The sequence below is a fragment of the Hemicordylus capensis genome, chromosome 17 (assembly GCF_027244095.1).
Source record: "Hemicordylus capensis ecotype Gifberg chromosome 17, rHemCap1.1.pri, whole genome shotgun sequence".
In the NCBI taxonomy this organism is placed as follows: domain Eukaryota; kingdom Metazoa; phylum Chordata; class Lepidosauria; order Squamata; family Cordylidae; genus Hemicordylus; species Hemicordylus capensis.
In genome coordinates, this window is record NC_069673.1 from 13,434,755 (window position 1) to 13,451,579 (window position 16,825).

Sequence of the window (16,825 nt, forward strand, 5' to 3'; positions counted from 1 at the left end):
CAACCATTAACAAGTCCTCGGAGAGAAATACGAGCGCCTCCTTTTCAAGCCACGGTGGGAAATTAAATGACTGCGGCTTCTGTTAATTATCTTGACTGTGAGCAGCAAGGGTGGATCCTCGGAAGGTTTTGATTCCTCTGCTCGGCTCGGAAGGGCTCAGGAAGGTTTTTCACAGATGGGACAGAACGGAGGGGAATTTTTGGGGCGTGTGCTTGGCATAAAGTCTGGAGCAGAGCTTGCATGTGTGTGCATGATTTCGATGAGGTGTGTACCGAGGACTTAGGCAGTTCTGGTAAAGGTGGAAGAGGTGAAGGAGTTTAAATAATCTAATGCCAGATAGGAGGAGGAAGTGGCACCAAAAGCAGGTTCCTATATCTGGCACCGATCTTCCCAGCGATCCCTGAAGATACTACGACCCCACACTCGCAGAGCTCAGCTGTGGTCTCCCATCCAAATGCAAACCAAGGTGGGCCCTGTTTAGCAAAGGGGGCCATCCGTGCTTGCTCTCACGAAACCAGCGCTCCTCCCTTCGTGCCGAATTCGCTGGCAGGATTCTCTGCGGCCAGAGGAGGTGACAGCCTCGATTCGGATGCCCCTTTCCAAAGGCATGAGACATATTTGTGGGGCAGGAGAGGTCTCTCAAGGGCTCAGTATACGTAACGGTGCCGCTGGGCCCTCAGAACTCTGGTATGTGAAGGAGGTTCTCGGTCATTGCTTCTTGAGGAGAGTAGAAACCATTTACTCGCTCCACTTTGGAAGTTTGTTTTCCTTGGAGCAGGCTACATTGAGTGCTCTATTTACTGTACCAGAGAATCAGCAGGTGTTTGGTGTGTTTCCTTGGCCGCCCTGCTCAAGCCAGTAACGAACGAAGGCTCCTTCAAAACAAACAGCAGAAAAGAATCCGGAGTTTGAGGAGATGATCTCTTTTCTCTGAGCCCCCAGTGGTGGGTTTTTTTAAAGAACCTTTTCAGAACTCATTATTTTAATTAGAGTAGGATGGTGGCTCCCAACCTCGAGTCCTGCAGATGAACTACAACTCCCAGAATTCCCAGCTACAATTTGTTGCAGATGGGGATGCTGGGAGTTGTAGTTCAACGACATCTGGAGGGCCCCCCATGTGGGGAACCACTGCAGAAAGGCCGAGGAACAGAACGTAGAAAGCTGCCACATGCTGAGTCAGACCCTTGGTCCATTTAGCTCAGTGTCGTCTACACTGACCGGCAGCAGATCAGACAGGATGGCAGAATAGAGTCTTTCCCAACCCTGCCTGAAGATGCCAGGGAGTGAACCTGGAAACTCCTGCTTGCAAAGCCGATGCTATGCCACTGAGCTATGGGAAGTGAGGAAAGAGCCATACCGAGTCCATCTTAGCCCAGTGTGGTCTGCACTGACCGGCAGCAGCTTCTCCAACAATTCAAGCAAGAGTCTCTCCCAGCCCTACCTGGAGACGCTGCCAGGGAGTGATCCTGGAGGTTCCTGAATGCAAAGCAGATGTTCTGCCACTGAGCTACGAACCCGTATTTTACTGCGCTCTCATGCAGTCACCCATCGAAATGCATACCAAGGCAGGCCCTGCTTAGCAAAGGGGACGGTTCATGCTCGCTACCACCACCACCACACAAACCCTCTTCTCCCCACAGCTCACCCGGCCACAAACTGGGTCGGAGATTAGAGCCGCCCAGTTTCATGAGCTCGGATCGGGTGTTAGATAAAAACAAGGTCGGAGCAGGGAGCTGGATCACCCCAGAAGCTGGGGGCGAGATCTGGGTAGGTTGTGCTTGTCCTATGCTCCTGCAGGGTGTAGGATTTTGCTGACCCCATTTCCAAGGGGTTGCGGGGTTCCCAGAAGAGGCCCGCGCTGAGCTGATTGAAATTGACCAGCATGTAACTTGCTCGCTCCGTTTCTCCTGTAGAGCCTTCACGTCGGGGCTGCTCTGAGCAATGGTCTTGAAAGATTAACCTGCAAGTTTGCAAGCTGGAAATGCTTTCAGATGGTTCCCCCTCATTATCTTCTCCCTATCTCCAACGGAGCGTTCCCAGGCTAGGAAAAGCTCCTGACCCCATCCGTGGTGCTGGGTTTCCAGCCTTGGAAACATTACTTGGTTTTTTGGAAGATCCTTCCTTCCCTCCAACAAGTGTTTGATTGTAATTTTTATCAGTGTAGTAACATCATGGTATTACTAACATTCCTTCTTTGTGCACATCCTGTGCCAGTTGCCTGTTTTGAAGCTTTTGCAAAATCCCGGAAGAAACAACCTCTTTGAGTGTCTCTTTCTTTTCACCATGTTTTGATGCAAATCTCAGGCCTGCTTCTTAGAACTTCCCTAGGATTGTTCTTTTCTTCATTTTTATGTTTATATCCTGCACTTCCTCCAAGGAGCCATGAGCCGTGTGTATGGTTCTGTTTATCCTCACAACAACCCTGCAAGGTGGGTCAGGCTGAGAGAGAAGTAATAGACAATACTGGGGTGGGTGGACCAATGGTCTGATTTGGTGTAAGGCAGCTTCATATGTTCTGCCCTGTTCTCTTTGCTGAACCTCGTTTATTTCCCCAAAATGGTCCTCCAGGAAAATTAGCTGCGGAGTATGAGCTTATTGTGTTAAATCACCTGACAGTTCTCAAAACCCACTTGGATGATTACAACATTGCTTTGAATTGCTTTCCGAACTCCGATACGACACTTCCGATACGACACTTCCGATACGACACTTCCGATACGGCTTCGGGTTTTAGTTTCAATATGGCTCTCTGTGTTGAGCATGAACATCCTCAGCTCTGTGGAAATGTTGCATTTTGATTTTGTGTGGTAATCCAGTTTCTAAAGGGTGGGTGTGTGTGTGTGTGTGTGTGTGTGTGTGTGTGTGTGTGTGTGTGTGTGTGTGTTTTCAAGCCCCTCTGAAGATAGCACCAAATAACCTCCAGAGAACATATGCCAGACATTAGATTAAATCAAGCTTCAGGCCTAAGCCCTGGCATTGATCGTTCTAATAATATCATTACTTTCATAAGAGGATTTTATTTTATTTTTTGAAGAGAGAGAGAAAAGGCAAACAGAAGAGACTAAAAAAGTAAACCTGTCTAGACTTTCCTTATTTATTGTTTGTTTGTTTGTTTGTTTGTTTGTTTGTTTGTTTGTTTGTTTGTTTTCTATGTAAACCGCCTTGGAAAATTTGTTGAAAAGCAGTATATATGTTGTAGTAGTAATAAGTTAGTAGACAAACAGTTGCTTGTAGAGCTTATATAGGCTGTGAAGATTCGAGATGGTTACTAGAACGATCATTCACACAAACCATTGGCTAACTTCTTGTGCTTCTTCTCCAGAAAAGGAGAGCCTATTGCTACATGTTCACACCTGACGGTACATCAGCCCCCTGTTGCCTTGTTTTTTGTGGGGGCAGAGAAAAATTTCTGCTTCCTCTTCTCAAATAAGAACATCAGAACAGCCCTGCTGGATCAGGCCCAAGGAGGCCCATCTAGTCCAGCATCCTGTTTCACACAGTGGCCCACCAGATGCCGCTGGAAGCCACAGGCAGGAGTTGAGGGCATAACCCCTCTCCTGCTGTTGCTCCCCTGCAACTGGTACTCAGAGGCATCCTGCCTCTGAGGCTGGAGGTGGCCTGCAGCCCTCCAACTAGTAGCCAATGATAGACCTCTCCTCCATGAAGTTATCCAAGTCCCTCTTCAAGCCATCCAGGTTGTTGGCTGTCACCACATCTTGTGGCAGAGAATTCCACAAAGTTGATGATGCGTTGTGTGAAAAAGTACTTCCGTTTGTTGTTCCTAAATTTCCTGGCAATCAATTTCATGGGATGACCCCTGGTTCTAGTGTGATGTGAGAGGGAGAAGAATTTCTCTCTCTCCACTTTCTCCACACCATGCATGATTTTATAGACCTCTGTCATGTCTCCCCGCAGTCGTCTTTTTTCTAAACTAAAAAGCCCCAGGTGTTGTAGCCTTGCCTCATAAGGAAGGTGTTCCAGGGTCCTGGTCATCTTGGTTGCCCTCTTCTGCACCTTTTCCAGTTCTACAATGTCCTCCTTTAGATGAGATGGCCAGAATTGTATACCGTACTCCAGGTGTGGCCGCACCATCGTTTTGTATAAGGGCACTATAACATTAACAATTTTATTTTCACTCCCCTTCCTAACGATCCCTCGCATGGAATAACAAATACTGGAAGACGAATGCTTTCAACCCCTGTCCCACAAAGCACCTTAAGAAACTGCAACCAAAGTTATCATCTCCTCTGTCAAATCCTCCGCACCAGCGTCTCTTTAATCAATTGATTCTCTGGCGACAGTATTTTTAGAATCGACCCCCTTGTATGTGGTGTCCCGTCCCCCCGCCCGCTTCTCGTCGGCTTTCTTCATAGGAGAAAGACTTAATGAGGTGTCAGGAGAGCCTCAGGCCAGTATTAATTAGGGGACGTAGGAAGGGGACGTGGTGTCTATATATTAACTTCAGCACGGTTCACCTGTCCTTCCCTTCTCCCCCCCCCACCCCATTTATTTTTCAGGTGGCACAAACAGCAGATGGTTTGGACGCTGACCTCTGGAAGGACGGCCTGTTCAAATCCAAGGTCACCCGGTATTTGTGCTTCACGCGGAACTTCTCCAAAGAGAATGTGAGTTGTGTCTTTACCTGGAACATTTTTTAAAAAAAATAACCCACAGCACTTGTGCTGCAGAAAATAAACCTGGATTAAATTCCCAAAGCTGGTCTTCTGATAGTCACCTTAGCCTTAAAAAAAAAAAGCACAAGCAAAACTCCACTTTGAAAAAGTTTCATTTCCTGATCGGCTGTAAGTATTCTTACTCTCCCTAGGCGAGCAAGTGAGCGATGCTTTACTAGCCTCCATTAAGAGCTTGATTTCTCGCTGAAAAGGCTCTGCAGATTCCTGAAGGTTTGGTCCTCGGACTGGCTAGTGGTGTAAGACCGAAATTAAAATCAGTGTTGGAAGGAGAGAGACCCTTGCTTTTTTGCTTGGTTCTAGTAGAGATGTGCATGGAACAAATTTTTCTATTTGTTTTCAAATTCGAATCAACTTTGAATCTGGTCTGAAAATTTGATTCAAATTTGAATAGTATCTGAATTGATCTGACCCTGTTTGGGCACTTTAAAAAACCAATCAGGGGGCCTGAATGGCTTTTTAAAGGTGCCAAACAGCTCTCGAATTGAATTTGAATCGAATTGCAAGAATCCAATTCAAATTTGAATCGAATTACCCTTTTAAGGGGCGGTTCAATTCAAATCCAAATCACTTGAAGCACCCAGGTTCAAGTCGAATCAATTTGAATTTGAATAGATTTGCACATCCCTAGGTTCCGATGCTGATTTTCTCACCAATGTAGGAATGAATTTTCTTTATCTCAGACATTGATATGGAAATTTAAATTCACACCCATGTCATCTTTGAAATTCCCTTCCCAAATCTTTTTCTGCAAAAATCTGGCCACTCGCTGCCTGAATGGGCTGCATGGCCTGTTTGCCACATCTCCCTTGCAAAGAAGCACAAGGCCAGATCTGAGCTAATTGGTTCTTGGGTCGCTGCGGGAGCAGGACGTCCAGCATGCTGCCGACATCAGTGTCCTCCCTCCTCAGTCCAATGTGAGCAGGCACCCTTCCCTGGGGTACAGTCTGGGCTTGCGGGTCCCTTTTGGGGGCCAGGCAAGAATTTTTTGGGCGCTCACGTGATTGGCCTGTGATGAGTGTCCTTTTTTGCCTGCCTCTGACTGTACCCTTTAGTTAGCTAGTTGAGCTTTTATTCCCCATCCCATTGGCCCTTTTCACCACACACGTGTCTTGTGTCTTCTTTGGGTATGGGCGCAATGGGTGGGTCCTAGTGCCCCTGTCTTTTGCCACCTTGTTCACAGGTAGGAAAGTTTGGGGAGATAATTTGGGAGACTTTTGGAGTTGGAGCAGAAGCTGATGAAATTATTATTTTTTGTTGACTGCTGGAAGCTCTTTTTTTTTTTTTTAACCCAGAAGCCTTTTCACCACAATGCTTTGGTATCTCATGTAGCATTATGGTGAGGATTCTTATGGTTAAACGAGGTGCTACCATGCAGTGGGCAAATATTTTAGGTCTCTCAAAGGGCCAGTTCAGATTGCCAAGTTGGTAAGGTGGGAATCCAAAGTTCCTGGAGCATACACAGACCAGTCAAGTGTGGTGACTTAATCTGCTCTCAAGTCCGGTTCAGGGCCAGAGTTACCAGCTTCTTACCAACTTCATCCTGAGATTTGAAACCAAGGGCTAAAGTTTGCTTGATAAAGTTAGGGGAATTCCAAGGGTAATGGAATCGGGCATCATCTGAATCATTTTGATGACTGTAGCCATAAGCAAATTTGCAAGTTGATACTATATATACCCACTGGGAAGAGAACAATAAACATACGGTTGGAACATATGGTTGGAAAACCTTTAAATGTTATAGATAGTGTATGAAACACGCAAAACGCATTAGTAGTGGAATCAGAAATGAGGTCCAAAAATTCTGATTCCGTTACCAATGTGTTTTGCTTGTTTCATACACTATAACATTTAAAGGTTTTTCAACCAAGTTATAGATAGAGTATGAAACAAGCAAAACACATTGGTAACGGAATCAGAATTTTTGGACCTCATTTCTGATTCCGTTACGGACATATTTTGCATGTTTAAGACACTATAACTTTTAAGTGTTTTGCAACAATATGGTGTTACAGTAGGAGATGTGCCTGATTCCATTACCCGTGGACTTGCCCATCAGTAACTCCAACTGAAAACTAGACTTGGTCTGATTCAGGCATCACACCCAGCAGAAGCACTTACTCCCTGGGAATCTCTGCTTCCCACCTTACCGATTCGGTGGTGGTCGTGTGAAGCAATTCAAAAGATTTTTCTGTATGGAAACTTCAGGAAATGCCAGCACAAGGGCTGTTTTTTAAAAAAATCTCTGTGTGTTTCTCTCTCTCCAGCCCTTGATTAATAAGGGAAGACATGAGTTTGGACTCCAAATATAGATTCTTGTTCCAGCTGGCATACGGATGCTATCTCCCTCCCACCCACCCCGTTTTTGGAACTTTTTCTTGATTTTGGACCTAACAACAAACATATTTAGAGCTAATTAGCCAAATGGATTGCATATGTCTTTTCGGTCCAGATAAGGCCTAGGTTTAAAAAAACAAAACAAAACGCACTGTTGCTGTTTTTAAAAACTGGAGTTCTTTGCTGTCGATTTTTACGGAGAAACCGCACAATTTTCCACTCAAACTTTTAATGGCTCGAAGCAGCATTCCTTGTGACAGGGATTCCCAGATGTTGTTGGACCATCCCAACAATATCTGGGAATCCAGATGTTGGATCAACCCCCATCATCCCCTGCTGCAATGGCCTTTGGCTGGGGATGATGGAAGTTGTAGTCAACATCATCTGGAAATCCTTGTTACAAAGAACACAGGGTTGAAGGTAGTTTCCACCCCCTTCCCTGTCCCCAGATATGATCTGGATTGAATCCCAAAGTAATTTGGATCGCTTTTACGGGCGGCGAATCCTGGCTACGAACAGTTCAGTGCAATAATGCTGCTACTGCTAGCCCTGTCCCCCAACTGCCGAAAGACCGCCTTATTTTCCCACCCACAAATGATGTGGTAAAAGCAGGGAGCCATGTTGTTCTAGGTCTCATGTGTATGTTCTCCTTTGCTGGGCTTCTGGAATCATCACAGAGAGCAAGAACTGCTGCAAACAGCCTTCACTTCCGGTTTTGACTGAGACACCACCAGTATGTGGGGTGATCACATATCTGCCTGCTCACTTGGGAACCAGAAGTGTGGTTCGCTACATGGGGGTTTTGTCCCTGCTTGGCAATCACCTTGGCTTTCCACCCCTCTCCCTTCAGAGTCATCTGGGCAACGTCTTAGTTGACATGAAGCTCATTGACATCAAGGACACATTGCCCGTGGGCTTCATCCCCATCCAAGAGACGATGGATACCCGTGAGTGTCATCTTTGCAGACCTTGGCCGTTGGGTGATTTTCGGTAGCCAGTTAAAGAATGAACTTTGATTGAGTGTGTGTGTGTGTGTGTGTGTGTGTGTGTGTGTGTGTTGTTGCCATGAAGATTCAGAATTAAGTTAGTCCTAATCTATAGTCATCGATTGTATAGCGTTAAAGGTTTTTTTAAAAATAGTTTTAAAGTTCTAAGCATGTTCCTCTGTATTTTAAATTAGTTGAATAGTCAGTGTTTCCATTCTTGTCGTAGTTTTAGATGGTGAACCGCCTAGAGATTGACATATAGGGCGGCATACAAATGTGCCGAATCAATAAATAACCGCCCAGAGATTGGCATATGGGGCGGTCTAGAAATGTGCCAGGGGAATAAAGAATAATTCTGCCCCATTGAAACAAATGGGGCTCAAGCGAGGCATGAGTAATTTCTCTCATTGATTTCAATCATCAAGATTAACCCAGTCCAGGGATGCACAACCTGTTGCTGGACAGCTACCCAGCCCCTTTCGCCGTGGACTCCTCTTGGACCACCCCCCCCGATGTTGTTGACTACAGCTCCCATCATCCCCAGCCCAAGGCCATTGCAGCTGGGGATGCTGGGAGCTGTAGTCAACAACCACTGGGAATCCCCGATACGGGGAACACTGTTTTTGAGGCTTGGCGGGTGGGGGCAAGGAGCAAGGGAGATTGGGCCAGACCCCTTAACTGGCACGCTCTGTCCTTTCGCAGAAGACACGGCTTTCCGGAAGAAACGGCTCTGCATCAAGTTCATCCCGCGGGACTCCACGGAGGCCGCCATCTGTGATATCCGGATCCTGGGCAGGGGCAAGCAAGCCCCGCCACAGTATACGTTCATCGGGTTAGGCGCTGTTGCTTCTTTCCCTCCAGCCAGGGATTTTCAATAGCCAAGTGATAATCGATGGGCCCGTTTTGAAAACAGGCTTTTAAACCGCCTCTGTGTGGTGGACGAGGCCGTATCTCAGCGGTAGAGCATCTGCTTTTGTGTGCCGAAGGTCCCAGGTTTAATCTCTGGCAGCAGCTTCAGACAGGGCTGGGAAAGAGCCTTCTCTGTGTGAAAACCTGGAGAGCTGCTGCCGGTCAGAGTAGACAGTACTGAGCCAGATGGACCAAGGGCCAGACTCAGTAGGCAGCGTCACACATCCTTGTGTCTCTAAAGCTGGAAGGCTCTCACAGCTAAAAGATTGGCTTTCCAGGAAAAAATCTCAAGTCCTTTTTTTGGTAGGCGCTAAAAGGGACTGCTTTTCACCAGCTCTTGTGATGAGGCAGTCTGTATGTTGACCGGGTATGAGCTGTTGATGGGGAGCCCTCTGCTGAACTTGCACTGCTGACGCTTGCTTTGTCTCAAAGGGAACTGAACAGCATGGGGATCTGGTACCGGATGGGTAAAGTCCCGCGGAATCACGACTCTTCTCAGCCCACCACGCCTTCTCCGCAAGCGCCAGCCACGACACCAGCCGCCAACCTCCCCAGGTGAGGCTCTCCGTTCCGATTCTCCCTTGGCTGTGTGTTCAGTCCCTTGCTGACACCTTGGAGAGCTGCTGCCAGCCTGTGTAGACTGTACTGAGAAATGGTCTGGCTCAGTATGTAGCAGCTTCATTCCAGATGACCATGAGGCCATAGCTCAATGGCTGAGCGCCTGCTTTGCATGCCGAAGGTCCTGGGCTCAATCCCTTGCAGCGTCTCCAGGTAGGGCTGGGGAAACCCCTACCTGGAACCTTGGAGAGCTGCTGCTGCCAGCCAGTGCAGACAGTACTGGACTAGCTGGGTTAAGAGTCTGACTCAGTAGAAGGTATTCTTCTCTGTTTTGTCAGGAGCATCCATAGCTCAGTAGTAAAGCCACTGCTTTGCATGCAGAAGATACGACGGATATGGCAGATATTTATGTTCTGCGGCTCGGTCTGCGGCTCGGTCTGCGGTTCGATCTCCAGCTTAGAGCCGGGCAAGATTCCTGCCTGAAGCCCTAGAGAGCTGCTGCCAGTCAGTGCAGACAATACTGAGCTTGGTGGGCCAATGGTCTGACTCGAGAGGGCCTGTAACTCAGCAGCTGAGCACCTTCTTTGCATGCAGAAGGCCTCCAGCTTTCCGGCGTTCTCGACTGCTAGGCATTGTTTTCTCCCGCGAGCCGATACGAGAGGAATCCCATCCCGAGTTGCCGTTCTCGGGGGCCTCTTCCGCCGTCATTCAAACGGTCTCCCAGCAATTTGTCAGTATCAAGCAAAGATGTCACTTCTGGCTTATTGAAGTCTCTCTGTGTGTGTTTCTCTTCTCCTCCTTTTTTCCCCCCTCTCTCGTTCCAGCGGTAATTGTACTTAACTTTCCTTGTTGCATGGATGTTATCAGCCGGTGACAGATACTTGGGGAAATGGAATACACTTGGATTGCAAAAGATGTATGTCGTCTGCGTTTAATCTCCCCGCTCGCCCAGATGGGGGATTTCAATTGTAGCCTCCTGCATGTCGATGGAGGATATTATTTCCTTTCGCCCTCCGCGCCGATAGTGTGCCCGGCAGGGTGCTTCCTAACCCCAGGGAGGCATTTGGAGAACAAGGCTGTCGACAGGAAGGTTAATGGTTTACTTGTGGGTGGGGGGAGAAGGAGAGGGAGGTCCGGTTCCTCTTATTCAGATCACGCTGTGTTGCCAGCAAGTGGGGAGAATCTTTGGGGAGGTGCAGCTAGGGGCGCTTCTGGGCTGAGCGTTGAGATAACTGCTTAAATGGGGTTGCCTGAAGTGGAGGGTGTGACACCCCCGGCCCCAGAGGAAGGGGTCGGGGCAGTGGGTCTTTGGAGCATTCAACAGTCAAAGGAAGGGTGGTGAAAATTCATGGGTGTTCCAAAGAGTTGTTGTGGGAAGGGAGGGGGAAATAGACCTAGCTGGACTGAGAGAGCAGTGGGCTGTAGTGGTTAGAGCAGGGGTGGCCAGCTGGAGCAGCAGCGCCAGCTGCTGTTGGACCACGACTCCCATAATCCCCTGTCACAATTGCCATGGGGTGATGGGAGTTGTAGCCCGGCGACGACGGCAACCCGAGGGGACCAACTCTGCTTGGTACCCCTGGGTTAGAAGATCAAACCCAGTGAGGGGCAAAATTGGAGACTCGCGTTCGAATCCCCACTCGGCTATGAAGTTTGCCGGCCATGGATCAGTTTCTCTCCTCTCAGCCTTGGATTAAAAAGTGGCAGGATTCAGTGCTTCCTGTAACAGAGATTCCCAGATTTTGTTGACTACAATTCCCATCATGCCCAGCTGCAATGGTCTTTGCCTGGGAATAATGGTAGTGAACAACATCAGGGGAACCCCTGTTCTAGAAGGCGCTGGCAAGAGAAATAGAACCTTGTTTCCATCCTAAATTCCATGAAAGAAAGGTGGAAAATATAACCGGACTAGTTCGACCGTCCGATGGAACCATGGTTAAATGTTGGTTCTGCCTGACATCTTCACGCGAGGCAAGCACAAGCTCTCCCTTCCTTGCCTGTGTGCCAGTCGGAAGAATTCTACACCCAACTATGTTTAGAATCAAGCCAAGGTCAACTGGGATGTCCTGATCTTGATGTCTTCCAACCAACTGGCTTCGGACCAACCTAGTGATGAAGCCAAGATTTGAAGCAAGTTGCGAATCAAGGTTTATTGGAAGCCAGAGGGGTAGAATTAAACCAAGAGTGTTCCGTTCAGATGTCGCAAACTAGCTTGGTTTCTATCTAACTGGAATCAGCAAATTGGACCGTAGTACCACATGACATCTGAGCCCATAATACTTAACATATAATTAGATAATACCTGTATAAGGTATATAAGAAAGGAGCTTTCTGGTAATGATACTCGTCCTCCTGACTGGTGGCTGCCATTTTGTTTTCCCACAATTCCCTGTGGAATGGTGTTAAGTCATCACACAAGGGAAGACCTAGCAATTGTCAGTGAACAAAGAGAATATTGCCATTTCCAGGAGAATTCGGGCAAGCTGGAGAAAGGTTTGCATCTTCTCCCTTATTTAAGCCAGTTCGGAGCAATTTTGGCTCAGCATGAGCTTGGACGCTTCCTCCCTCTCAAGCCTATCCCAGCCAGGCTCTGTTTGGAGCATAGCAAGCCAGAGGCCATTTCCAGAACGTTGTTTCCACCTTGTTCTTATCCCGAGCGTCTTGCATCTGGCTTTCTCGGACAGGCCCTGTTCCAGCTCGGTGCATTTCAGCTGCAGATGAGTGCAAAAACGGGGACGCTCCTGGCTTTGAGAGTCCGGGATAGGAGCCGAGGGAGAAATAGAATTGCTTAAGAGCAGCCTGGTGTGATATTTTACTGGGCTTCAGTGTGAGTTTAAACATTTACAGACTGTGTGATGGTTGGCACTGATGCATGGCCGTGCTTGGCCTGAAATCTGGGAGAAAAACCTCGTGGTGATGGATTTAGGCAGGAAGTGTGGCTTCCTTCTTGGCTTTTGTTTAACAGGTTGATGTTGGGGTTAGTTTTGCAAAGCACAATCAAGTTTCTAGTCCTGGTGTCGTGGACGGATGCTTCAGTGCCTCCTGAAAGCTCGGAAATGTGATATCAGTGCCAAGGGATGGGGACATAGTTCAGTGGTAGAGCATCTGCTTTGCATGCAGAAGGTCCCAGGTTCGATCCCTGGCAGCATCTCCAGGTAGGGCTGAGTCAGACCCTTGGTCCATCTAGCTCAGTATTGTCTACCCTAGCTGGCAGCAGCTCTCCAACGTTACAGGCTAGAGTCTCTCCCAGCCCTACATGGAGATGCCGCCAGGGATTGAACCTGAAGCCGGAAGAAACACAGAAGTTGTGCTCGCTCCCAGAAGTGCAGTTTTATTTTTGTTAAATGACCGTCCTGTCTTGTTCTTGTCATTTTAATATTGGTGCGGTGGGGGTTCTTCTTGTGCCCGAAGAAAAATAAAAATTGAAGTTAGCTCATATTAATGAGCGCTCTGCCTGCCCCACCGACACACACACACACACACACACGTCTTGACACTGGAAATTCTCCCCAAGTCCTATACTAGTAATTACTGTTAATATCTTTCGGTGGTGGATTTTCGGAGCGGCAGCAAATGCTTGGAATGCAAATCGGTCCTTGCGTGCCGAGTGATTTTGTCTCCGTGCCTTCCGGAAGGGTGTCAAAACACAACTTCAATTAATTTGCTCTAATTATGGCTCCAGAGAGGCTGGGGCTGTATTGTTCCTCATTAAAAGAGGTTTTCTTGTTCCCAACCTGCCCTCTCTGCCATGCTCCTATGGCTTTGTGCGTGTCGCATGCGGGAAGGTAGCGGAGATGTTCTGAGTAGGTGACTGTGTTTGGGGGAAATCGAAAGGGAGAAATGCTTGATCTTGCCGCTGTGATAACCTTCCCAATTCTTTAACAGCCCACACTAGTGCGAGATTCAGTGGAGAGATATTAAGGGTTGGGTGGGATGTATAAATGTGTGTCGAATTGGAACGATACTTGGTTCTGATGCGACGTAAGCCGTATCGGGGTATTTTCCGCTGAAACGATTCCCATGAAAATATGTCCCCAATGTCAAAAATAGCTTGGAATGTTACAGCTACAACTGTGAATATTTATAGACTGCTTTTCAACAAAAGTTCTCAAAGAAAAAGTTGACAGAGGAAATTAAAGAAGAACTAAATAAGACGGCCCCCTGTCCCCAAAGGGCACACAGTCTAAAAAGAAACATAAAGTAGATATCAGCAACAGCCGTACGGAAAATAGTGTGCTGGGGTTGGATAGGGCCAGTTGTTCACCCCCTGCTAAACAGAAGAGAATCACGACTTTAAAAGCTTCATTTTCCCTCTGTTAACAGGGAAGTTAACACCATCATGCTGCATTGCATCGGCTCTGGTATCTGGTGCACGATTCAATCGTTATTGGAATTGGGTCGATCTCGATAATGAGCACCATGCACAACCAAATTATCTGTGTATTGCCCTCATGTTCCTGTATTTACCTGAAAAGACGATGGCTCTGGATTTGAAACACCCCCCTTTTAAAAACAGAGGTTAAATATAATACCTTAAATACAGGTTATACCTGTATTTACTGGAAAGGAAGATGATTCTGAATTTAAGATGGACCCCTGATTTCTAACAGCAAAGAACTTTGGGGAAACCTAATCTTGGATTCAGGTCAATGCGGTATTATTACTGTCCCTGAGCCTGAAACACCAGACGGCTGCTGCCAGTCAGTGTAGACAGTCCTGAGATAGGTGTACCCATGGCCAGACTCAGCAGACGACAGCCTCATATAACCAGTCCAGGCAATCTTCTCAAGGGAGATCAATTCCGTAGCCTGGCTCCAATGACTGGACACATTTAGAACTAACCCTGCACCAGTACATATTTTTAAATAAGCCGCTTTCCGTTACCACCACCACCCATAGAGTTTTGCTAAACGCCAGGCGCCATCTTGGAATGCGCCTTCCCGTTTGGGGAGGAACTGTAGCCGCGGCTGTCGAGCAGCCGCTCGGAATGAGGAGACGCTGGTGTCAGGTTCTTCCCCCCCTCGCTCTCCCCGATCCGTTTTGCCATAATTTGATGAAGAACTTCGCCCTAATTAAATATTCAAATGGCGCGCACGTGTCAATATGGCTTCCCGTGGCTTGGAATGATGATTAATTGTATTCAAAACTCCAGCGGCCATGTTAATCTCAACTCAGCCATTGTTCCTTGATTATTCCTGCACCCCGAACGCTGTTCTCTTTCTCTCTCCACCCACCCCCCTTTGTTCGGGCGTGTGTGTGTTTTGGAATTGAAACCAGTAATTGATTTGCCATATGCCACCAAAGCTGCTTGCGTTTAACGATATGTGTTTAGAAACTTGGGGATTTCTTCTAAGCCGGTCCTGGTTTCTCGGTGGGGAGTGTGTGTATGTGCGTGTGTGTGTGCATGCGCGTGCATAAAACAGAGAGAAAATTCACATCTCTAATTTCCTGTCTGCAGTAGGGAATGGCGGGGCGTTTTATGGAACCATAAGGAAAAAGCGTTTCCGAAATGTGATCGCAGGTCGCATGATCTCAGCTCCGTACCGGCCAATTTTGTGTGTGTGTGCTTCAAATAAGTTGGTGGAATCGTCAGGCCAAAGATGGGCAACTCCATGTGGGTGGTTTACGGCTTATGTGGCACACAGGAAGCTGCCATATACTGAGTCAGGCCATTGGTCCATCTAGTTCAGTATTGTCTACCCAGACTGGCAGCGGCTTCTCCAGGCTCAGTATAGTCTACACTGATGGAATATCTTAGAGTGCTCACATATATGAGTCTCACGTACATATGACTTTGAAGACGAGCCTTAAAAACCCACCTTTTTAGCCTGGCTTTTAATGCTAGCTAATTTTAATTTTAATCCGGTTTAATCTGCTTTTAAATTGTCATTGTTTTATTATGTGTTTTTTAATTTCATGTATTCTGCCCTGGGCCACTTTGGGAAGGATGGTATATAAATTGAATGAATGAATATAGTCTCCCATCCAAATGCAAACCAGGATGGACCCTGTTTAGCAAACAGCAATAACAACAAATATTTATATACCGCTTTTCCACAAAACTTTCCAAAGTGGTTTACATAGAGAAATAATAAATAAGATAAGATGGCTCCCTGTCCCCAAAGGGCTCCCAATCTAAAAAGAAACACAAGACAGACACCAGCAACAGTTCCTGGAGGGATGCTGTGCTGGGGACGGATAGGGCCAGTTACTCTCCCCCTGCTAAATAAAGAGAATTACCACATTAAAAAGGTGCCTCTTTGCCCAGTTAGAAGGGGTAACTGAGTAACAAAGGGGACAATTCAAGCTTGCTACCACAAGCGGTGCAGCGGGGAAATGCTTGACTAACAAGCAGAAGGTTGCCGGTTCGAATCCCCACTGGTACTATATTGGGTGGCAGCGATCTAGGAAGATGCTGAAAGGCATCAGCTCATACTGCGCGGAAGGAGGCAATGGTCAACCCCTCCTGTATTCTACCAAAGAAAACCACAGGGCTCTGTGGTTGCCACGAGTCGACACCGACTCGACGGCACCCTTTACCTTTGCCTTCCCACAAGACCAGCTCTCCTCCCTTCCTGACCAAAGGAATTGGACAGATCAATGGATAGGGAGGAGAACTGGTCTTTCAGTCACAAGCATGAATAGTCCCCTTTGCTAAGCAAGGTCCACTCTGGTTTGCATTTGAATGGGTTTGCATTCTCTGGTTTGCATTTGAATCCCTGGCAGCATCTCCAGGTAGGGCTGGGAGAGACTCCTGCCCGAAACCTTGGAGACGCCGCTGCCAGTCCGTGTAGACAATACGGAGCTAGGTGGACCAATGGACTCGGTATGACAGCTTCCTATGTAAGTTCATGTGGGCAAGAAGGTTCCAGTTTCAGGGTCCAGTCCTGTACCCCTGGCTATTGGAAACAGAGCAGTGATGGGAAGGGGCGTCAGGCTTCCAAAATCGCCTGGGGATTTGGGCAGGTTGGGCCCTCCAATGGATTCTCCGTTGCGCCCCCTACTGGCAACTTCCTTTGCTGATGATATTAATTCACCTCGCTTCTTTTCTTCCCAAGGCACATATCCCTGACGCTTCCTGCCAGCTTTCGAGGGAAAGGGCACGGCACTCGTCCGGACTTTGAATACCAGCACTCCAATTTATACGCCATATCAGGTGAGCCCTGGTCTGCCTCGGTTATTGGGGTTTCTTGTTGCAGACTGATGTACAGCCAGGACTGCCCGACTTACGCAAGCAAGCCTGATTGTCGCTTCGGACCAGTGTTCCCCGTATCGGGGATTCCCAGTTGCTGTTGACTACAACTCCCAGCATCCCCACTTGCAATGGTTTTTGTCTGGGGATGCTGG

The 16,825-nt window shown here is 47.6% G+C and overlaps 1 protein-coding gene across 8 annotated transcripts in view; it reads left to right on the forward strand.

Moving 5' to 3' along the window:
- MVB12B (multivesicular body subunit 12B) overlaps positions 1 to 16,825 on the forward strand; it is a 165,343-nt gene that overhangs the window by 59,772 nt on the left and 88,746 nt on the right. For 7 of the 8 annotated variants that reach the window (XM_053281992.1, XM_053281985.1, XM_053281987.1 and 4 more), the window contains exons 3-7: positions 4,518 to 4,625; positions 7,879 to 7,975; positions 8,717 to 8,846; positions 9,356 to 9,478; positions 16,537 to 16,634. In XM_053281992.1, the coding sequence (XP_053137967.1) occupies positions 4,518 to 4,625; positions 7,879 to 7,975; positions 8,717 to 8,846; positions 9,356 to 9,478; positions 16,537 to 16,634 (556 nt within the window). Of the gene's footprint in view, positions 1 to 4,517; positions 4,626 to 7,878; positions 7,976 to 8,716; positions 8,847 to 9,355; positions 9,479 to 16,536; positions 16,635 to 16,825 lie in introns of those variants that run through there. The other variant, XR_008312734.1, reaches the window with a different exon arrangement.